Source organism: Fundulus heteroclitus, chromosome 16 (genome assembly GCF_011125445.2).
Source record: "Fundulus heteroclitus isolate FHET01 chromosome 16, MU-UCD_Fhet_4.1, whole genome shotgun sequence".
In the NCBI taxonomy this organism is placed as follows: domain Eukaryota; kingdom Metazoa; phylum Chordata; class Actinopteri; order Cyprinodontiformes; family Fundulidae; genus Fundulus; species Fundulus heteroclitus.
Window position 1 is genome coordinate 29,430,015 of NC_046376.1, and position 24,173 is coordinate 29,454,187.

The window sequence follows — 24,173 nt, forward strand, 5'->3', positions numbered from 1 at the left end:
TGTCTGGTACCAAATTTGGATCACGATGGAAAGGGATGGTAAGGACGTAGGTTAACACAATCTAAATAGCTAAATGGGTTAAGCTGAGTAAGCCCCAAAGGTATCTGAAAAAAAGGTCATCATACAGTGGCCATCCTGAAAAACTTACTGGACCCTTGGCTGGCTTCATTGAGTTGCAATATTTATCTAATACCCAACATCTGGTTGCCCATTTGAATTGGTGGCACCCCTGGTCGCCAACCTATTTACAAAGATTCAACTTAGCATGTGTACAACTCTTGCACTTGTCAACATGTCTTGAGTACATTAAAGCCCCAGTATGCAACATTTTCTGAAGATGGCACAAGATGAATTACAAACGACCTGAGTGGGTTATAACTACTACAGAAGTAGGAGTGTCATAAATGTGACAATGTAAACGTGTCCTCAATGTATTTGGTACCAAGCTACTGCTAATAGCTATGGTTATCGTGTAAAATGGTTTTTGGCACTGTTGCCAAGTCCACCTGTTTTTTTCTAATGTCGCTTGTAAATTCTGTGAGCTGCAGTTTATTGGGCTCGTTTCTGAATGTATAGTCACTTATTTGGGGTCTAACATCTGTTTTGACGCCCAGATCCCTCATGAGTTATAGCTACCTGGTAATAGTAGCTGCGCCAATATAGACTCTTGTTTTCTCCCGGTTATTACTTCTTTTTCTTTTGTTGGTAACTTTCTCTTCCCTCTCGCTGGGTAAAGAGCATGGATTGTCCTCCATTTCAAAAGAAAATGGCAACTAGAATGATCTACGGTCATTTTGGCTTGTTTATGCTCCTCCTCCATGACACCATGTCTTCATGTAGGAGACAGACAGGGAAAACGCATATGCCTGAATAGTTTGTCACCTTTCAGCTATTGAAATCAGAAATCACGACTCAGCATGCCGCCTCCCGGTGGGTGCACCATGCTGGTGTAGTTAGATATATTCATAAACTACTAATTCTAAGTTATGCGAACGTTTTCATTTTTTATGTGACCGTATTAGACTTTGCCAGAATATGTACTTATGAAAGCCATATTTGATTTTTGTTCATTAATAGCCACATTAGTAACACCTCGTCCCTTTAAGCAGTTGCGAAGTTCAGCTTTACTTCAAACCAACCCTGTATGCACATGTTGTTTTGAATCTAAAAAGAAGAGAAGGATGAAATTAAATTACTGTTCCTTCAGGGTTTAATTTACATGTGATGCTCTGATTTCTTTGACCTGTTCTTAGGTGTCAAACTGAAGCCCATTAACCATTATTGTGTGGATTATTTTACTATGTACACAATAAACCAAGAGTATGTTATAGCCGTTTTATGTGTTATCATGTAAGAAACTAAGTGCTGTGTTGAACTCTTAACTGTGTCTATAACTGGTGTAACATGTTGCAGTTGTAAGCTGTTTCCTGCTTAACACCTTTCAGGGCTTCCCACACTATGAACTGACGTCAGCCGTCAGGCCTTAGCCACTCCATAACAGCTCCTCCGGCTCCTGCTACTCTATTATGGAGGCTTTAGCTGTTGTAAACGTCTGGGGATTTACATCTACTCATCCGTTAGCCTGCAATGACCCGACATAAACCTGCATGTACACTGCAGATTTTAATCACCCTGACTTTTGGTCCTATGTTTGTTTCTGTTGCAACAACACAAATGTAAAAAAATATATATATTTAAGTATATTATTTTTGTTATTTTCTAGATGAAATCTATGCTCCTGGATTGATGTTTTTTAAAAGTTAAAAGCATTTCACTTTCTTATGACCAAAATAAAGCCTTGCAAGCGTCCTCACTGAGAATTATGAAGTCAAAAACTACCACTGAATTTCTGAACTATCCCCGTAGGAGCATGCACAGCTCTTTCTGTACAGCTTTTGCCTTCGGCTGACTCTGAGCAGCATGCACATAAAACCGTGTGGAGCTTCACACTTTAATCCGGGACACAGTCTCAGACTCAGGTCTTAATCCACTAACATGGACGGGTGAGCAGCAGAGTTTCTACTGAAGGACAAACTGAGCAGTCAATGGTCCTTTAAAAGGTGACCCAGATTTTTATTTGTGCAAACACAGACAGAAAAAAAATCTTTCTGGTTTCCACGCAGATCACAGAAATAGCATCTGCACAGAAATACACAACTTCAAAAGAAGCTAAACTGAACAAAACATTTTAACTGTTCAAACCATTAATTTTGAGATATTGGCAACAAACCCAAATGTTTGATTTTTTTAACAATTTTTTCAATCACCACATCTTCCATATAAATCTACTCACAGTGCCTTGCAAAAGCATCCGTACCCTTCTGAATTTTTCCAAATGTCCAAAACTTTGTTGTATTGTATTGGGATCTAATGTTACGAACGACAACAAAGTATGCCAAAACTCTAAAGTAGAATGACACAAAATACACAATTTTCCAAATTACTCACAAAATTATGTGAACAGTGTTGCCTATGTATGCATTCAGCTCCCATCTCTCTGAAAACACCAAAATGGGTTGCCATGTATATAGCTTCACCCATTTTCCTGTTAACTCTGACCAGCTTCCTTTTCCCTGATAATCCCGCAGCATCATGCTTCCACCACCATCTTTTGCCACAAGGGATGATGCATTCAAGGTGATTTAAAGTTTTAGTTTCCTACCACACATGGGGATTTGGATGTTGACCAAAAAAAAGTTTCAGCTTTGGTCCCATTTGACCAGAGAACCTTTTCCGACATGTTTTCTGGCTCTCATATGTGGCTTATAGTAAACTTAGAAACTTAGAATGTAACTTCTTGTAAAATATTGTGCAACAAAAGCTTTACGTGTGCTGCTTTGAGTTGTATTTCTTGATTTATTATAGTAATCTGGTTGTGTTTGTACATGCTGTGCTCCATTTACTTCCTCTTTTCTGTGTAACACATCTTTTTGAGGTACTTGGTCAATTTTAGTCTCGTCTTTTTAATCTCTCCTGTATTTTTTTCAAGCTCTGTTTAGTTATTGTTGACTTGTATAATTATGCCACGTTCATTAGTCAGTGTTTCCTTCAGTTACTCCTGGCCTCTCCTATTGCATGTTTTCTTTCATTAATCTCACTTGATCCTTATACCAGAGTCACCACCTCTCTGCATTTATACCCGTGGCTTTCTGTCAGCCATGGCCTGATTCTCCAGTTTATCTGCTGACGTCCTGAGTTTCTTGTTCTTCTTGTTCTTCATGTGTTAGCCCTGTTTTCTCTGTTTTGATTTGTTGCTGACTGTATTCCTTGTTTGGACTTTGCTTTATTAAACACAGATCTGACTATGATCCCTCAGGCCTCCCGTCTGCATTCACTGATCCTCTACCGACTCCGTGACACAGGGCAGCTGTGTGGTCACTATTTTTTTGTTTTCTAACATATCTTTACATAAAACGTGCGTTTATTAAACTGAGATTAAATCCCCCATTGTTTAAGTTACTTTACTAATTACGTGATTTATGAAGGCAGTTTATTGCCATGGATTGTAATTAGGGGCATCAGAGTAGACTGGGATGCAAATCCATACCAATCCATGTCATGGTTGTTTTTGAAAAGAATGAAAAACAATTTCTCATGATGAAATTTATACTCTGGTTTGTTTTGGTCTAACTCCTAAGAACCTAATAAAGTCCATTAGAAAATTCTATTCAATTAAATTAAAAAATACTTTATTTATCCCAGAGATAAATTAAATACATATAATATAGCTGCCATCAAGGATTTGTAATATCTGAGAATGAGTCTTTTACATCACTTTGGGGGAACTGTGGTCGACTCCTCTTTGCAGAAGTGTTTGAATTAACCTCATCAGAGGTTGTTTTTTTAGCAAGAAGGGCTTGTTTAAGGTCATCCCCTTACAGTACAGTATTTCGGTCCAATGTACAGTATCTAACATAACGTCAGTCCAAAGCCTTCATTTTGTTTTGTTGTTTTCAAGCCATTCGAAGGTGAAGAAAACCTGCTGTTTTTTTTTTTTTTTTCAGAACCTTGTTCTGTTGCATAACCTGACTGAACTTGAGCTAAAGGTTGCAAACTGATGCCCGACGATTCTCCTCCAGGATTTACTGCCGAAGAGCAGATATCAGGATGTCCTGGGCTTTGATTACTTCTTGTAGCTCCTTGGGGATTCTGCAGACTGCTGGTTTTTGACTTCATTAGTATGGTTTATCTATAGATTCTTGTTTCTGTCACTTGTTAGCTTTTTGTTCTTGAAGATGTTAGTAGTTTGTTTATATTTCTGTTTATTTCTACTGTTTGCCTCCCTGTCCTTAGTTTAGTTAGGTCATTCACTCATGTCTGGTCATTCATCATAGTTCCCTGTGAGATTCTGTCCTGCCCCTGCCAGTTCATTGCCCTCCCTCTCCTTCAACCTAACTGCCTTTACTCCTCTCACCTGTGTTAATTTGCTCCCCCTGCTGTTCCTTCGTCTCTTCTCCCATATATTCAGTCATACTTAGTTTTATGGTCCTCTGTGTCCACCAGCCATGTATGTCCGCTGTGTTACCCTGGTTCTGGTTTACCTGACTCCGCCAGATAGATTTGCTCCGCATATCCATCTGGAAACCTTCCGTTGAAGTAACTTTGGGAAGGAGCGAAAATACTGGTTAGCTGATTGGCCTATGTTGGTGATAGACGGGCCAAATGAACCAATCAGATTCGTCGTCGCTCGTAACAGAGCGACGACGAAAACACAACCACAAGCCAAGCTACTCTTGCTGCTGCAGGTAAAGGCTCGTTAGCTCAGCAGAGAAATACTCTGTAATTTCGATAAAACTTGCTCGATAGCCACGCTAACGCTAGTTTTATCGGCTGAAACCGTCATGTTGTTTAGATTGAACTGACGCGCTTCCCGTTGCGTCACACCTCAACCCGCCTCAAAGCCAACGCTGATTGGACGTTCGTTTGGTGAACGGCTCCAAATTTTCTTTAACGGAGGGTAGCCAGACTGATCTGCGAGTGAAACCTTGAAAGCTCGCGAGATCAGGATGGTCTCACGAGGCTAGGTTCTGGTCTCCACCTTGTCTTATTCCTGTGTTACCCTGCCTGTCTGTTAGCTTCACTTTATTTATTTAATAAATCACTTGAACCTCCATTGTGCGGCTCCAGGCTTGTTTCCAGAATTTTGGTCCACAATCCAAAATCCAACTCCTGACAGCAGAATTCATGGTTCCATCAATTACTCCACATTATCCAGGGTCTGAAGAAGCAAAGCCCTAGATAATCAAACTACCACCACCATGTTAGACTGTCAGAAGGATGTTCTTATTCTGAAATGGTGTTACTTGTATGCTAGATGTAACCAAATACACACCCTCTGTCTCATTATTATTCCAAAACTCTTGGGTATCAACCAGTTTTTTTGTTTATTATTATTTTTTAATTTTTTGGGGGGAGGGGGTTGTTTTTTTTTTGAAAAATGTGAGACTTTCCATTATATTCTTATTTCCCACTGGAAGTTTTCAACATGGAGCTCTCCCATGTAGGTAATTTTTATCCAATTTTTTTTTCCTGTTGTTGAATAATGATCCTTAACTGAGGCAAGCGAGGCTTGTGCTTTAGATTTTATTCTCAGTTCTTCTACAACCTCCTGGATGAAATCCTAATTTGCTCCAGGAGTAATTTTTTTTGGTAGGCTGGCCTTTCATTCCATGAAAGAACACACAGATAACTTCCTTCTTTTTTTAATTATTTGTGGTTCCCTGTAGTTAAAAAACCTTGGATAATGTTTTGTATCCCATACTTGACTGAAGGATGTTCATTATGTTGTTTCCTAATCTCTTTTTAGTTTGTTTTTGAACAGACCAGGATGTGTTGTGGTTTTCCCCTACTTCATGTTGTCTATTAGGTTCTATTTATGCGATTTCCTGATTGAATCAGTTTGGCAGTAATCAGGGCAAGGTATGGCTAGTGATATTAAACTCAGCTAAAAATCACAGTTAATTCATGATTTAACAAACAGCATGATTACTTTTTCATAGTAACCGATTGGTTTGGAGAATTCCTTTTTCTTTAACAACTGGAACATTCGTTTTAAAACTGAGATTTTAGTAAAATTTGAGATTTACTCTGGTTATTTTTGTCTAATTTTTCTGATTTTGTTCACATTTTGTTGTAAGAAAAGGGTAAACCCAGAAGAAATCTGGAGAGGAATTTTAGATTTATTTATCTATTTCTGATAGTAATAAATAGACCTCATTACTTTGTCATTCAGTTTCAATAAAGTTTTATTTTTCAGATGCCAGTCTACAGTATATACCAGACACTTTACAGATAGGGCATATTAAATTACTGATGTAAAATTTAACAAGAAGAATTGACAGTTGGTTTAACTGAATTATGCCACTTGTAATTGAAGCAGATATGGTGTTGGGCCAATTATTGTTACTGGAGCCTTTGTCGCCATCCTTTGTGGTGTAATTTAGCGAGACCAAAATGCAGATGCTCACTTTTTGTTCCATCAGTGCTCCATTTGAATCAAAACAATAATAATCAAGCAACACAAAACAGGAGTCAGTTATTATGTGCATCAGTCAGGCAACAGTCCCGTCAAAGCAAATCATTTTCACATCTGTGTGGTGTATGGGATGCTGTCGTACTCTAGGCCTTTCAGTAAGCTTTTTCCTCTGAGTGTTGTGCATCTGTCAGTACAATAAGAAAGAAATGAAAAAATGGAAACTTTCAACGTGTTGCTTCTTTGTTCTCGTAAAAAAAATTTAACAAAAACAACAAAACGCATCGCATGCCAGGCTGTTTTCATGTTTTGGAGATGACCCAACCATCATTCCTTAACCCCCTCCCCCTGGACACAGAGTGGGGTCACTTCAGCCTCCAGACAGGCTCATGGCTAATAATCCTACAAAGTCCTTGCAGTCATCGGGTAATCTGACTGACGGACATGCCAGCCACAGTTGTAGCTGTGAACCCTCTTTGGGGGGAGGTCAGATGGGGTCTTTCACGCACTTAATCCACTAATATCAAATATTGACTAGATAAATGTGTGGTAGACCTTTTCCTAATTTTAAAATGAACCAAGGGTAACTACTTTCTGAAGTGTGCATTGGGATGTGGGTAGATCTGTGGAAGGTCAAAAACATTGATCAGTGGTCCTCCTTTGACTACATTTTCCAGAGTATCACTTGTTAGGTTGTCCTAATTGTTAATTCAACAAATGCCTGAGTCACGTTTAATCTGTACCCTTAATCCTGCGTTTCCAAGCCTATGACTCGCCTTAGTTTACAAGCTGTGTACATAGAGTACAGGAATTTTACCTTGAGGTAAGCACAGACAGTTCCAGAGCATGACTCACTGTCATGTGGAGTGAGTCGTTCCTGGACAGACACCACTGACAGGACGGCCCTCCTATTGATATCAAAAACAAAGCCCGCAGCTCCCTGAAGCTATACTTAGGGTGTTTGTAGTGACAACCACAGGTGGGCGATGTTGAAGTGGTGCAACGTTTGCAAGGAATGTGTTGTTACACTCTGCGATGCCAAATTTTTTACAGCTACTGCCTCAAATGTTTCCCCATGAGTGAGCCATTGGCCAAATATTCTAAGGACTCTTCAAATGAAATATATATATATATATATATATTTATATTATATTAAATGAGATTAAAAGGTAGCTAAAGTAAATAATGAGTTACAGTTTATATACTAAACAGAGTTTTGTTTGCCAGATCAATTAAAGACTATTTTTAAAAAAAGGTCAGAAAAAAGGAATGCAAGTTAGTTGAGTTTAATAGGAACATGCATGTGAAGCAGTATTTCACAATGTTTGGGAAAAAGGCAACGTTTATGACATTAAGACAAAAATACCTTCATTTTTACAGAAAACTAGAACCATTACCAAGAAAAACAGTCTATGAGTACATTCCCCCCAAAATAAATGTTTTTCTCTTTCTTCATCTGATGTATGCCCGAACATTAATGTTTCTGCTCCAGTCAGTTTGCTAGCACCACAATCTGGAGCTAATCTAAATCTCTTTTTGAATTTTGCTGTTAATAGAAGTTGTAGCTAGAGTAGGATGGAGCATTTGTTCCTGTTGAGGTTACAGGAAGCAGCAGGAGCCCAGTAGTTACGTCTCTCTTACACCGATCCATAGCCTGCTTGTATGATATTTTCTCCTTGGTGATGGGGTCTACCAGCTCTTTGGAGTGCAAAGCATCGTCTTTCAGCTCATTAGCCATTGTGCTATCAATCAAATTTCTTGCAAGTGCCTCGTCGATGGTGAGGCGGCCAGCCTTATTGGGGTCCACTAACCCACCAGTGAGGTACTGTGCTTCCATGTACCTCTTGGCGTTCTCTTTGGGCATGTAACCTTTCTGTGCTGCCTCTCCCACTGCCAGACGCTGTTTGGTCACAGAGTCCTCGACTCCAGTGAAGGCTTTCTGAGCATTCAGCAGCTGGTACATGTGACCTGAGTCAATAAGGCCTTGCTGGACTGCTTTGTGGACAGAGAGCTTGTCAACTTTGGTCAGATCGACGATTCCACCGGAAGCTGATTGTGCCTCCAGCAGCCTTATTGCAGTGTCTTGATCGATTAGTTTACGAGTGAGAGCACTTCGCACAGACATGCGGCTATCGGTGGTGGTATCAAATATGCCAGAGATAGGGAAATTGTTTTCTGATGTGCTATCGGCGAGGTTGTTCAAACTGCTGCGACTCTGCCGAGTGTTCAAGTTGGTGTAGGAAGACCTTAAGGGTGAAGGCATGGGGTTCATGGGGGAAGATGGGATGGGCTTACTTGGGGATCTTGGTATTACTGTAGGAATGAAAGGTGCTGGCTTTTCTCCTGCAACAAGGAGGGCAAACTCAGGGGTAGTCATTTTCCCCTCCTTGTACTGGATCACATCGTACTCAGTCAGGCGGCCTTCCTTCAGAGCATCCTTGACAGAGTATTGCCTCCCACTTTGCCGATCTTGCAAAATTGTTGTATCTCCATCTGGGCCGGTTGAAGTGATTTCCTCCCAGTCGCACTCCAGCTGAGACAACTGAAGGTAGTGGTTTCGATCAATTACTCCTTGCAAGTAAGCATCATAGGGAGACAGGTCTTTGCCGGTCTCTGGATCCAAGATGGTGATCTTTGTTGAGAGGTTTGTCTCTCTGGTGTGAGTTTCCGAATGATCTTCTGACTTTATACCGTTCTGGAGCTCAGCAATCAGGGTCTCCCTCTGGTGTATCTTATCTTTCTCATGCAGGATGTCTTTCTCCAGCCTCTGGATCTCAGTGGATGTTTTTAGACTTCTCTGGCGTGCCATCTGGTTCCTCTCACTTATCAACTTGGACTGTTGTTGGAAGGTAATGCTGGTGGTATGCCTTTCAGTCTCCAGGGCTTTCAGTTGTCTCAGGAGCTCTTCCTTTTCCCTCTGCAGAGTATCTTTACTTGTGATTAGAGTTGTCTCCTCGTGAGAAGTCATTGATCTTGATGTCTGCAGATGGTGTATTTGGTTGTTTATGCTCTGCAGGCTGTCTTCTTGATTTCGCCTCAGACTCCTCTCCTGCGCTACAATATCTCTGAGATGATCCCTCTCGGCTTCAACCGCTGGGTCTTTCTCTACTCGAACCACTTCTCTGTAAACAACTTTCTCAATGGACTTCTCCTTCTGCAGAATCTCCAACTTCAGTTTGAGATTCCGAATTTCTCTCTCAAGGCGGCTGATGTTGGTGCTCTCCTTCTCCATTTCAAAACGAGTACCCTCAGTGAGTTTTTCCAGCTTGGGGTCCCTCTCCACTTTCAGGACCTCCTCGATAATGATCTTCTCTTCAACGGGAGGTGGAGCATTCTCCAGTTCAAGAATGCGACTCTTGATCTGCCTGAGCTCAGACTCTACTTGGATCTTCTTCTGGCGATCATCCATTTTGGCTATGTCTTTTTCTTTTTCTATTATCAGTGCTCTCAGCTGTCTGACCTCTATTTCAAGTTTTCTGCGTGTTTTTGTTTCGTCGTCCAATGTTTTATTCAACTTGTCATGCTCCTTGATCTGCATTGGGTCTTTCTGAAGGCGAACAACCTCCTTGGTGACAATCTTTTCTTCTGGTTTCTGCCTTTCAAGAGTGATGTATTGGTTCTGTAGCTCAAAGAGACATTCCTCCGCACTTCGGCGTTGATGGATTTCCTCTCGTACATCCCTTCGAAGCCTATCAGCCTCCTTCTCCAGAAGAGGGTCGTCCTCATACTTGATGACCTCCTTTGTCAGAAGTTTTGTTTCCACTTTGGATTTTTCAACTTTTAGTTCATCCCTTTCCTTACGTAGGCGGGTTAGCAGCTCAAGGGTGGTGTCATAATTGACTTGTAAGCGGGAGACTTGGTTGTTCAGTCTTTGCAATTCCCTCATGACCTCTGGACTCTTCTCTTCTTTGATCACCTCCTGGGTCACCTCCTTGTACTCCACTTTGGGTTTCTGGGTGCGTAGGGTGGTCAGGGTTGTTGTTACTGAGTCAGTCTCGTTTTCAAGGTCTGAACGGCGCTGGCTCAAATCCTGCAGCTTCTTCCTCAGACGCACCAGCTCAATCTCTGTGTCAGGATCAACTCTGTAGATCTCATTGATAATCTCTTTGACCTCAACTTTGGGCTTGAGCTGCTCCAGTTCCCCAAAACGGAACTGAAGGGTGGTGAGCTCCTTCTTTATGATGGCATTCTCGTCCTTCTCCTCTTCCAAAGCGATTCTTATTTTCTTTGACTCATCCATCAGTTCTGGATCTTGCTTCACTTGTTTCACAACTTTGGTCACAATCTTGGGTTCAATGGATGGAATGACCCTCTCCAGTGTATTGATTTGGGTCCTGATGTTATAAATGAGATCGTTGAGAGACTTGCTGCGTAGTTCCTCTTCTGCAATGTCACCCTGGAATGCTAGAAATGCTTTCAGCATCTCTGGGTCTTTTTCCAGTCTCACCACTTCTTTTTTGACAATTTTCTGCCTGATATTTGGTTTCTGCTGAGATAGAAGCGTGAGCTCAGTTTTCAAACGGACAATTTCAGTATCTGTTGTTTGACGCGCCATCCGAATCCTCTCCATCTCATCTTTGATTTCAGTTGCCTCTTTATCAAGTTTGGGGTCTCGTTCATATTCAGTGAACACTTTGGTCACTAGCTTAGGTTCCACTTTGGTCAGTTGTAGTTCCACTGTGATGATCTTCTCATTGATCAGCTTTACCTCAGACTGGATTCTGGATGCCTTGAATTCTTCATCCTGAATGCGCTGTTTCAGTGACTTGATCTCCGCCTCCAGTTTTGGTTCACGATAATACTGCACCACTTCCTTCTCCTCCAACCTTTCCACTCCTCTCCTGTGCTTCAGAGACAAAAACCTCTTTCGGTAGCTTTCCAAGTTATTCTCAGCATGTAAACGCCTGTTTATTTCTTCATCTAATTCCTTTTTTAGACCATCAGTTTGCACGAGGTTCTTCTGTTGGCTCTGAAGCTGCAGCTGCTGAGTGACAGCCACCTGACTCACTTTATCTTCATTCTGCAGAAGAGAAAACAAAGCACAAAGCTGTAAATAAAAAGCACACCTTTGCATAGATGCTATAGTAATAATAAAAGAAATTCCCGATCTTCTACCATTGCAATCATGTTCTTTGCTGTCCCCAGCTGACTAAGTCGCTGTTTGTTTTCAGCCGAGGTCTCAGAGAAGCGGTTCAGCAGGTCTTTCTCCTGCACAAGAAATAAAAATGAAGCATTACTTTCAAAACTAACGATAATTCTGAGAGTATTTTTAAGTCATCTTGGTCTTGTTTGATCCCCACCGTTCTTTCCACGTCTTGAGCCAGAGGTGATGTTAGACGCTTCTTTGGAGCTGTTGCCTTATAAGTTTCATCTTCACCGTTCTCGTAGTCCTCACCGTCCGCATTGTCGTCATTATCGTTCAGAGTGTCACAATAGGTTTTTGACTTGATTTCATATTGCTGAAAGGGGAAATAGGAGGAAAGATTTAGCAGTCTAACTATAAAACTGTGTACATGATGTCAACAGCCCAACACGATTTTGGGTATGTGCCTTAAGTTTCAGTGGCATAAATAAAACTATGTGTGTATATTTGTGTGTGTGTGTGTGTGTGTGTGTGTGTGTGTGTGTGTGTGTGTGTGTGTGTGTGTGTGTGTGTGTGTGTGTGTGTGTGTGTGTGAGAAATTTTGAATGTTATAGGTTGCTCAGGTATTCAAAAATATATTTTAGTATAATCTTGACAAAAAACAACCAGATTTTATGTAAGTACTTCTGTCTATACTACAGATAATTTAAATAGCACACTTCTCACTGCAGGGTTATTGAGGCCACACTTCATACATGCACTTTACATTCCTCCATCACACAACCTGGACTATTTAGGTCACATTTTTTACATTTGACATTTGAAACCAGACATTTGAGTCGATTAGTTCAAGAAAGTAAAGTAAGTGTTGCTTATATTATGAGAAAGTTATTAATTGTATGTTATTAATCTCCTGAAAAATTCCCAATAATTACCATGGAAAGTCTTCAGTTTGTTATATAACCAGAATTTACCAGAAATGTAATCTAATAAAATATGAAAAAATTAAATAGTGATGTCAGAGAAAAGGTAACCTGTGTTGTCCTGATTATGTAGAACATTGTGAATTTTACGCCTTTCATTCCAGTCCATTCACACACTATACAAAACAGGGGCACACACACTTCAAAGGATTTAACTTTCCACAAAATATGCCTTATTTCTGGATGTTCCAGTTCATGTAATGTGTATTTTGCGGTATATCAACATACATGGAAGGATAAGAAACATTACGACAGCAGCCTAAGTGGGAAAATAAAATCATGTTCACTGCACTCACATTCAAAACACTCTGCAGATCTTTGGACAGATCCTTGAGTCGGTCCAAATCCCCAGACCTCTTCTCAATGTCCTCCACCACTGTCTAACAATATAGAAACACGATTAAATGTTAAAATCACGCATTGCAAGACGCTGTACACGAAATGAAATAGAAAGAAAAGCACTCCTTACCTTTTGGAAGTTCTCCTTGGTCTGTATCTCTCTCAAACCATCAGAAGGTTTGATTGTGTGATCGGGCAAATTCAGCAAGAAGAAGTCCAGTGACTGAGCAACATTGTTAAACTCTTGATTTTTATTGGAGGCTTTTTTAAGGAGAGCCAACCTAAGGCAATGAAAACAATTGTTTATGTAACAAAAGAAACGTTGGGATGTTTGCAAGATCCATGGCTGGTAGTTTTTTTTTTTTCCTCTTACCTATCCTGGAGCTGATTATTGACGCTTGTGTAGCGGTTCTTCAGGAGTTTCACCTGATTCTCCTGGCGCCGGATGTCGGGGCAGTACTCGTTGAATCTCTGCTGAAGGGTGCTGCAAGCTTGCTTGGTCAGGTCGAGCTCTTTGCCTAGCGTGTTCAGTTCTTCTTTTCTCGAGAGAACGTCCTTCTGCATAGTCTGCTCGACAGCGAGGGAAATAAGAAACATGAGAAATGATGATATGATTCTGGATTTCCCAGTGCTTTGCTGGTTTATAAGATACAGCACCTGCAGCTTCTTGACGCGACTCTGAAGGACATCTGGCTGATCGAGAATGACACCGTCTTTGGTTAGTTGCTGCTCAAACGTGGAAACAGTGATATCAGCCTTTTCCAGCTGTTTTTCCAGGAACATGGAGGCTGTTGCTCTGGTGCAAAAAAACAAAGCGAGAGGTTTAGTAGCAGAAACATTTTAAAAAGTCTGTGCACCTTTGTATCTTTGGTTATAAAAGAAAACGGCAGTACTTTTTGTTATAAAGATCCATGAGCGTATTGATGTCTTGGATCTTGTTGTCAGCAGCGCTGAGTTTGAGCGGCAACAAGGAGGCTTGTGGTCCCAGAGGTTTCTTGGTCAAAATTGGATCCACTTGTCTTTGGATGGCAGACTTGTCAGACTCCAGCTTTCTGACAGTCAGAGCAGATTTCTACGGGACAGGGACAATGTTTTTAAATTAAACATTTTCTCACATTGTTCATCATCATCTTACAGTCTTATGTTTTTGTCGATGTTTTTCAAATCACGTAACCAATATTAATCAGACAAAGATAACCTGAGTAAATACAAAACCAATTTATTCAGAGAAAAAAGCAAACCAGCCTTGTCTTAATCAAACAATTTAATGCCCAATTAACAACATAACTGGTTGTGCCCCCCTTTGCTCATTCTCTGTTGGAGAATTGTTTTCATTTCGTTACTCTGGATACGATGATGACACAGGATTCAGTTTAATCCAGGATATGACTTTTTTTAAGCCATTCAGGGTTTACTGGTAGACAGCAAAGTTCATGGTTCCATCAATCATGGCAAGCCGATCCTGTCTAAAGGCAGCAAAGTAGTCCCACATCATCCCACTGCAGCCAGCATGTTTGACTGTAGTTATGATATGAATAGCAAGTAAGCAAAATTTTATTTATGAAGCGGCTCTCAAAGACACGATGTCACAAAGCGTTGTACAAGGAAATCACATTAATATAAAACATAGGCAGGGCAATAAAATCATGACATAAAAGCCTGGTAGAACAAAACAGTTTGGTTTTTAAAAATCCAGGAGCCTGGCCATTTAGAGCCCTGTAGGCACGGACGGGAATTTTAAAACAAATTCTAAAATCAACTGGGATCCAATGTAAGGAGAGCAAGGCAAGTCGACAAGTAGTCGGATATCTGGGAAAACAAAAAAATTCTTGTGTGGTTAGGACTTTCATCCACACGTGAACTCCATTTTACATATGTAAATACGAATGATTCTGAAAACTTCGGCCAGAGGAGATTTCTTTTTTCAGCCTGTGTGTGTACATGACAAGACGGACTTTTAGGCTGGGGGGATATGGGCGAATTTCCTTGAATTAGTAAAAAGTCTGAATAGCTTGGAGGCAAGAAAATGAAGATCTGTCCAAACTTATAAAAAAAGGCACTATAGTAGTCTAAATGGGATGACACAAATGAGTGTATTGTATTCTAAAGATCTGCTCAGAACACCATGGCATGTATTTTTTAGATGTTTCTATAAGACAGAAAGAAGTGGGAGAATGGATTGAATATGAATCAAAACCTAATGAAGTCTGAAATTTAACTCCTGCATTCTTTACTGTGGATTTGGTTGCTGAGGAAAAAGAGCAATAACTCGTTGATTTGTCCGTACAGGTGGCTAAGGAGCAATTATCAAGTAGTCTGTCTGATCTGTCTGATCTGTGTTTAATACCAGTATTAAACTGGCGAGCCAGTCACTTGACGGAGATAAACATTGTATAAGGGTGGACAACCTGTCAAGCTTGTGCAGTTTAAGGGATACCTACAGTTGGATGTCATCTGCATAAAAGTGATAAAATGCGTCAGAAAATGGCTGAATAATACCAGTTAATGATAGAATGTAAAATAAAAATATTAATGGGCCTAGAACTGAGCCTTGGGGGACGCCACAAGTCAGAGAAGCAGAATCCAAGGAGAACATGTCTGTCCTTTTACAGAACGTCTTACTGGAGAGATAACGACAGAACTATTCCATTGTAGACCCAGGAATGCCTGCCAGAACCTTGAGTCTATTTAACAAGGTCACCTGTTTTGTTTTTTTGGGGTTTTTTGTCAGCAGGGATCTTTACATTTGAGTTCTCTCACAGATCTCTCTCCTATAGTTAAACAGTGAAGTGGACACTTTTGGATACTCAGGTTATCGTCGCACATTAAAATTAGTTTGAAACATTTACATTTGATAAAGGGCGTCTGTAAGGGGGCAAATGCTTTCTCACAGCACTATATTGCAGCATATATCTTCACCTCATTATCTTGCTCCCTTTTTTGCAGGTCTTGAATAGGGTTGCTGCTATTCAGTGGGGTCCTCAGTCTATTCAGGACTTCTGTCTCATTCTTCACCAGAGCTTTGTTGAGTTTATCTACATCACCGATGAGCTCTGTGAGTTTCGGATCCTCAGGAGCACTTTCAATAACAGCTGGTGAGGGGGAAAAAAAGAACAGTTTACTCTGACGATTTCAACGTTTCATTGCAGATTTGACTTCATCCAGTGTATGAAAAGATGTTTTCCTCTCACCAGCCTTCTGGGGGCGGATCACCTCTGCTGTGGGGGTTTTCAGGGAATTCATCAGTGCCGTTCTATTGCTCTTCAGGTCTGCCAGTTTTCTCTCCAGCCTAGACAAAGAAACACATCCAATATGATTTGGAGTTCAGACTGGAAAACGTCAAAGACAAAGTTAGTGAAGTAATTCCAGAGTTTGTCTTTTGCACCTTTTCATAGTCTCCAAGGCCTCTGGATCAGGCGGTGGAATCTCAAAACATGCCCCTGGGAGGCTTGTGGCCTTCCCCTGACTGTCCTCCAGATCCCAGTACTTATCGTTTGAGTTGGACTTCAGGATCATCGTCTCGCCGCGCTCCACTGACCCCTGCATCAAAACAAACATGGCCAAAGAAGCGTTTGACCGACTTTTATTCATATGTGACGGCCCAGCGATGCGTCTCAACGACTGCCGGTGAGGTCTTACGTTTTCATCTGCCCAGTCACACAGGGACACCACGGGGATGGGTTTGCTGGACTGGATCCTGCGCAGCTTCAGAGGAGCAATATTCCTGCTGAGCTCCCTTAGGGCCTCCATTCGCTGCTCATTCCTTTTCACGGATGGTTCATCTCCCTTAAGTTGGTATAAGGTTAGATAAAACAGGAATTCAATCCAACACATTTCCATCCTCAGCTTTTAGATGACAGAAGAGCGTGGGACAATCTTTATGATCTCATTAAGAAAGTTAAGTCTTTAATATTCAACAGTGCATATTTTAAAAAGTAAAACCACAAACTCATGAAAGCTGCAAAAAAAAAGAAAAGTCTACTTTTAGAGCTAATCTGAAACTGAGCCCAGGAAATGGTGAAGACTAAACAAACAAAGCAAACCAGCCGGCGAGAGACCTAAATAGTGGGTCAGAAACTTGTCAGACTGGACACGGTCACGTCTCACTGACTCCTTTTTTTTCCCCCACTTGTCTCAGTGTCAGTGAGAGTTCATTGCTTAGCCAAATTATTCATTACAACCACATGCTTTGTTGCATTTCTTTGGGATTTTATGTGACAGAGCAGCAAAGCATTGAGAATAAATGTGAAGAGGAAGGAAATTGATACAAATGCACAAATAAAAAGGGTGTGCATCTGTATTGAGGCCCCTCGTGTCTTGTCACATGTTCTCAGTTTCATTTAGCTATGTATATTTACTGGGCCATGATGGCACATAAATATGCTTGGAACTAATGCTTGGAATAATTAGTGTTGGTCTTTCACATTAAATCCCTTCAAGACACACATACTGTATAGAAGTTTGAGGGTGTAATGTGACAATAATGTAAAAAAAAAAAAAAGTTAGGAATAGGTTGAATTTTAATATTTAACTAAAGCTCAACTATAGGTCGTGGCAGTCTGTAATCTTTCGTTAAATTTATTGCAGGGTTAGAATAAATGAACAGGCAAGCTGCCAAGGGAAAGACCTGCCATACCTCCAGCGCCAGCAGAATCTCCGGATTGCTCTTGTTGGTCAGGGACTTTGGATCCAAGGTGGAACCGAGTCTCTGCAGAGACTCGGACAGCGTCTCTCCATCCAGCTGGAACTGAATGACACATTCACGCCTTAGCATCAGCTACAGATGTTTTGTCAACGCGGACGGATTCTCTGCTCTATCGTTAAACCCTCTACCTTCTTGTAGTTGTCAATGTTCTCCAGGTGTACTTCCTGCGCTATGCACAGGTTGAGGAAGGCCTGCCACTCCAGCTGCACTCTGTCGTTTTGGACCTGGCAGAAAAAAAACAAAAGAAAACAAACTTCAGTTTAAATCCTGCCTTTTAAAATCCAGCTGGACTGTGTTGTAACTCCTTTTTGCTGCGTCCAGTACAGAGATGTGCCTCTGGTGTGTGACATGCACCGTTATCATTTCGCTGGCGGGGTGTTTCGATAGAACCAGATTTTCTCCCTCCTGCTGGAGGTGATTGACCTCCTCCTCGTGTGCCGTGAGTCCATTCCTTTTGAATTTCTGCACGCAAACACAAATACAAGACATGCATCTCACTGGTTTGGTACATTTCTGAAACTGACACCGCCCAGACGTCACATGTTTCTAAATGCACGGATCAAACTGGTTAGGGACTCATCTGGTCTTTCGTCCCCTCACCTCGTACTCGGTGCGGACTCCTGCGGGGTCGGTCATGCCATCACTCCAGTCTCTGTTGAGAATCCTCTCCTGCTGGCCGGTCAGGTAGATCAGCTCCTTGCTGCAGCGCTGCATGTACTCGTACAGAGAGGCCAGGTGGTTGCGCCTGTGCTTGGAGCTCTCCTGCACACACACGGCGTAAAAAGACGGGAGCGTCCAGAGCACTTCTATGAAACGCTTAAGGCCGGTGACTCGTGAGACAAAAGCAACTCACCAAAAGTTTAGCATATTTCTCTTTGAAGGCGTTGTAATCCTCCTGGAAGCACAAAGGAGAGACTGGTAAGCGCTCTGACATACAGACTTTCTGCAGAGGGCGCACACGCGCTGCCTGGGTCGCGCCGGTACCGGGGAGGTTGTGGAGCCAGGCTGCAGCTGGCTGCTGTAGGCTTCGATCTCTTGGTGGAGAACGTTGTGCTCGGCGATCTGCTTCTCTACGTCGTACAGGTTGGGGCCGTACTCCTCTCCCAGTATGTGGTTCTGCAAGGCACAGGGCGTTCGAAGTTAAAACGGAACCGCATCGTGACGACATGGTTCAAGACAAGAGCAGTGTGCTAAAAAAAAAAAATGCATTCTCAAAATTATTACAATGGCTTCTGGAACCTGTGAAGAGGTTCTCCAACCCAGGAGGGTTGGACTTAAAAATCCTCTTTTTGTCTCAGAAGGAGCTTCCTCTTCTTGAATCTGTTTTCTACCAGGTTAAGGTGCACAGACTGGATTTGCCACAGCAGAGGTTTCATTTTGTGGGTCTGGAACCCAGATGCTGCTCCCTTACTGGTGCGTTTATGCTAAGCAGGCATTTCCTCCCCAGCATAAGTCGACATGCCCTCTTCATGTAATACGCAAGACTGTGTATGTCTGATACATCCAAACTGACCCCCGGTGTGCGATAACTAGGACAGACTCCAGGTATAACAAACCTCCCCCCATCATGATGCCTGAGCCACCGTGCTCCACGGCGTACTGTTCATAGAGGAATACAAACAGGACCAGACTGTGCAGCATCTGCTGCCTTCGTCCCTAAAGCTGGGCCGCCTGTGTGAGTCAGGATGAATGAACTCATTGGTTTTATTTTGAGCTTTGCCTTTTCTAAAGGATGGTTCAGTCACACGATCAGCAGCCTGTACGCCCAGCTGGTTTTTCTAACACTACTACACCTAGCCGTGAGTCATTCGCCAAATCGCAATATCTACCAAAACCAGTGTCTGATCTGGTTAGTGAGGTTCCACTGCTATTATTTTTCTAGACGGCGCCAAAACTCAGGGCTGATCTGAAAGTGGCGTAAACGTCCCGGTTTGACTGACCAGTTTTTCCTGAAGAACAGGGCCCCAGTCAATCTTCTGCTTCAGCTCCAGGTCTTGCACCTGGTCGTACAGGTCCCTGTAGATGGCGCAGTTGTTAGCCCAGCGATCGTGCAGGTTTTTCACACTGCAAAGAAAAGAAGAAGAAAAAAACACAAAAGGGTTTACCTTTGGCAGAGAATTTGGGTTGGCGGCAGTGAAAGGGAATGTGAAAAACGCCAGTGTTTGGACAGTGGCCCAAATGGTATGAGACACAACGGGTTTGAGGCGACGCCAGGGATGCTGATATCTCTTTGTGCTTTAAGGAATCTGGGACACGCCAAAATAAACATACTCTTTCTCTATCTCAGAGTTCTGCGGGTGCTTCAGCTTCTTGGCTTTGCCCACGTCCAGGAACAGGTTCTTGAGCAGCTCCTCGGCCTGACCCAGGTTCAGGGAGATCTCCTGCTGGTAAAGGAGCTTCCTCTTCTTCCCGTCCCTCTCTTTGTCCTAAACAGAAGCAGGAGCAGTCATTTTTTTTAAGCTGAGAACGGGGCGGTCAAGGGTATTCTGTGCTCTGAATCCACCAGCTCCGGTGAAGGTTGGGTTCTCACCACAGTCAGGAGCTCCTCAGCACGCAGGATGTTCTTCTCCACCTGGTCCGCATTCTTCTGCATGCGGTTGATCACCACAGCAAGTTCAGATGCCTGCTGCCTGCGTAGAGACAGACATAGATGGTCATTACCATACGCCTTACTGCAGATTTTTGCTTTTGTTTTGATCCAAAGTCCATTATCCTACTTCAGTAAATTCTTGAATAAAAAAATAAAAAGGTTTGGGCATTATATAACATCAAACCACACTGTGTTCTGGTGGGCATTTTCTGTGGTACAAAACACAAAGCAGGGCACAGTTGTGATTCAAAAGACAAAAAAGGGGGTTTAATTTTTTTTTTTTATTTTTTTTTACAAATGAAAACCTAAAAAGTGTGGAATTTGTATTCAGCAAGTTTAATTCTGATGCCTCCATCAGAAATCACATTCAGCACCACCAGCTCCCAGCAGAATTTACCTAGTTGGTCAATGGTCCACTGTTTTCTGCTTTTAATTTAATCTTTGCATAACTCCATGCTGGTCAGACGAGACCACAATTCATGAAAAACGTTGCATGTGGCAGAAAATGAGCACCGCACATCCTCCTGAACCCACCGTCCCCACTCTAAAACACGGTGGTGGCAGCATTATGCTGTGGGGATGCTTTCATGAAGCAGGGGGACGGATTCTGGACATTCAACCAGAGCGATGAATCTAAATGACATGGACGCGTGCCACGCTTTTTAGATTTCTATTTCTAAAAACCTTGACAAACCATGCCTAATTTTCCTTTCACTGGCCAATAATACACTTCTTTGTGTTGTTGCATCACATAAAATCCCGACAAAACGAACCGAATCCTGCAGGCCACCGCGACGAGGACCCGACATCCGCCGAGAGGAGAGAGACGCCGGTTCGCCTCAGCTGCTCGTGAAAAGCTGGAGCAGACCTGTTTGGGCGCTTCGTCTGTTTGGTTTATGAGTCCTCCTGCGTGAAAACGCGAGAGCAAACTATTTATTGGGACCCGCCCGGATTAAGTGCCAGAGGACTCATTTCTGGGTGGCGGGGAGTGTCCCCCATCCCGTCCTCTCCTGTGCAACAGGCAGGAATGTGGTTTTTGTGTTTGTCAGTGACATTCCTCCACATATTGCACGCTCCGCCTGAGGAAAACGAGCAGCATTATTACGGGACTCGTAGCTAATGACAGGTGTAACTTGAATTGGGTTGTAGTAGGAAGACGAGTGTGTGACAAATAGTTTCTGTGGAGAAATAGTTTTGTTTTTTTCAATCACTCCCCGAGCAGGAATGTAACTGTCTGTAAGGAAGTTACTCAGTAACCTTTATGTTGAGTTAACTGCCTTTAAAAAACGTAGGATCTTTAATACTACTAGCTGGTTATTGAAAGATTGGCAATTTTGAATTGATTCAATCGCTACAATTTGGTTGCAATATTTTTTTTTTTTTTTTACCAGTACACAACCAGTTTTCTGTGTCTATTTTGTGAATGTTTCCACACATTCAGACTCTGGATGCAGGATCCCTTGTATGGATTAACTTCGGCACCATGAGGAAAAGCCTTTCTCTTGCACTTAAACGTTTTGTTGTTGTTTTGGCCAATCGATTTACTCCTAAAAGCTATTTTAGAATGAATCTGCAAAATCCCCTGAGCTGTGACGGCCTAACGACAGAGTCGTGCACCATTCATCTGCCCGCGGTGCCGCTCTGTCATTGAAAACAAACAGGAGACTTTGCAGCGCCACTCCTTTGCACCACACCCCATAATGAAACTCTAATCATGTTCAGAGGTATGTGCCCCCCCCCCCCCCCCCCACCCCATCCCCCCAGGTGACAGCTAGCATTGATACAGGCTGCACCTGCTCACAGCAGAGCTGACGTTGCTCTGACCGGGTGGCAATTAGTGAGACGCAGAGATAAGTGGCAGCAGAAGTCAACCCCCACCCAGTCCCCATCAGTTGCCGGCGTTGTGAAGAAATGACAGATATTTAGCCAGGGTTTGTGCGTTGGCTTAATGGGGGCTGGAAATGGGGTCGTTCACATGGGCTTTATTGGCAGGATAACTCTGGGTAAAAAGTGGGACACATAGTGGTCCTACACAAAGGGTTTTTACACAGCCTTAAAAAGTTTGGGGGCACACTCTGCTCTTATTTTTGTGGTCTGGATAAAAATATTTGAGTTTCCAGACATTACACCATTGTCTAAAATCATCTGTGTACTATTTAAATCAGGAATGTATTCTATTTACCAAGTAACAAACTGGGTTTAGCATTTTTACCATGAATACGTTGCTTCTGAGGTACAGATGGAGAACACGGAGCTAAAGGCGCTCTCAATCCAAAAGAGAACATTTCCCTGTTTCTGTGGGTTCTGGACAACTGAGTAAAGGTTGTTAGAAATGTCTGGTGTAGCTGCCAATAAATAAAGCCCTGAAACGGTTACAGGGAGCAGAGTAAAGCATTAAAGATCCCAAACCTGAACCTGATTTTAGATGACTGGTCCATGAGGACTGGGGAACGGATGCTAGGCATTAATTTAGATTCAGTGGCTGCCAAACTGGAACCCAATCAAATAATTGTAATATAACCCTAACACAAATAAAGTCTGATAAATGTAAATACACCATCAAGGTAATTGCTATCCACTCAACATCTATAATGCTTTAAAAACGACCAAATAAATCTAAACATTTGAGTCTGTTAAATAAAGGGATGTTGAATTTGGAAGATGAAAACATGATGGACAACTCCAAGGGATTTTCTCAGTAATCCTCCACGAACCAGCTGCAGTCTGCATTGTGGTTAAAAAACGCTTTTACCCACACAGCTTATGGTTTACACAAAAAGAAGCCATTAGGAGCCAAAAGCCCTAAGACCCTTATGGGGCCCCGGCTCCCATGTTGGCTGGGCTGTAGTTTCTATGAGAGGCTGGTGACGTATCGGCTCAGTGAGTCAGAGGCGCTGAATGGCAGCAGAAGTGGCTCTGATAAGCCAGCGCTGGCTGTTGATCGGCTCTTGGCCAAAGATAGTAAATAACTTTTGAGAAGGAAATCAGTGAAAGAGGACAGAGGAGAGAGTTGAGGTCGTCCTGTTGCACTTTTATCGTCTGTTATTGTATAATAGGCCTCTGCAAACATAAAGGAAACCATCGTCCATGCACAGGCTGACAGAAAAGGCATTCCTCCGCATGAGTTAAAAACGATACATGAGCAGCTGTCGAGATCGAGGACTAGAGACACAAACACAAACACACCCACACCAAGGAAAGCTGACACAGAACTCACTTATTGATCGACATCTTGGGAGGCCGTCTGGACCTGTCGCTGTAATCTGAGTCGTGCTGCGGTTCTTCCAGCACCCCGCTCTCTTCTCCTCCGGTTCACGTGTGGTATCTCTACCCCCTCCTCTCAGTTAAAGAGCGTCCACCTGTCTCAGCTCCTCCCAGGCCAGCAGGTGTAGGTGTGTCATCCACAGCGAGCGCCGCGGACCGGGTCGACCTGTTCCGCTCTCCTGCTCCACTTCCCCTGGCTTTATCTACCTGCCGTGTATTTATTCTAATAATTTCACCAGCATCACATCCTCAGAATCAGGTTTATTTTAAAAACACATTTCAGGAAAGAGGTACGGAAATAAAAGAAAACACACAATCACACAAATTATATTTTAGCTTTGGACTTTCACCTTTCCAGTTTTTGGACAGTTTTAAATACTTTTTTTTTCATGTTATGCTAAATCAAAAAGCAATTAATAGAAAACGCGATCCAGCTCTATCTCTGCTACCCTAAGGCCACATAAAAGAAGGTACGCCTTTCAGATGTCTGGTAGCCCTGGCAGAGTTTCCAGTTTTGTCACAACACAACCCCTGTTGTGTCATTTATCTGCAATTTTATGTGAAAAAAAAAACTAAATAAAGTAGTGACCAACTGTTAAATGGACATGTGAAGATACATAGCTTTAAATCTAAAAAGTGTGGTGCTCATTTGTATTTAGCCCGCTGAGATCAGTACTTTGTAATAACATGATTAGAGCTATAGCCATGTACAGTCAAGCCCAAAATTATTCACACCC

At 42.3% G+C, this 24,173-nt stretch overlaps 1 protein-coding gene across 1 annotated transcript; it reads right to left on the reverse strand.

Annotated features, from left to right (window-relative positions):
- Nucleotides 1–6,227: 6,227 nt before the first annotated feature.
- evplb (envoplakin b) lies at nt 6,228–23,517 on the reverse strand. Its single transcript, XM_012867832.3, has 22 exons — nt 23,390–23,517; nt 20,113–20,212; nt 19,854–20,008; nt 19,523–19,646; nt 18,567–18,698; nt 18,436–18,477; nt 18,183–18,344; nt 17,937–18,044; nt 17,711–17,806; nt 17,514–17,624; nt 16,517–16,663; nt 16,263–16,417; nt 16,069–16,166; nt 15,797–15,969; nt 13,771–13,949; nt 13,535–13,673; nt 13,251–13,444; nt 13,008–13,158; nt 12,835–12,918; nt 11,773–11,931; nt 11,588–11,680; nt 6,228–11,492 (listed from the first exon to the last, which is right to left on the reverse strand). The coding sequence occupies exons 1-22, from the start codon at nt 23,401–23,403 to the stop codon at nt 8,022–8,024; spliced, it is 6,087 nt and encodes a 2,028-aa protein (XP_012723286.2). The 5' UTR covers nt 23,404–23,517; the 3' UTR covers nt 6,228–8,021.
- Nucleotides 23,518–24,173: the final 656 nt, after the last annotated feature.

Bases quoted from the DNA above. Each gene is read 5' to 3' on its own strand.
- evplb (XM_012867832.3), bottom strand. The intron at 18,699-19,522 runs GTCAGTCAAACC...TGTGCCTTGCAG, and splicing joins CTGTTCTTCAGGAAAAACTG to AACCACATACTGGGAGAGGA. The intron at 13,159-13,250 runs GTAAGAGGAAAA...TCATTGCCTTAG, and splicing joins AATAATCAGCTCCAGGATAG to GTTGGCTCTCCTTAAAAAAG.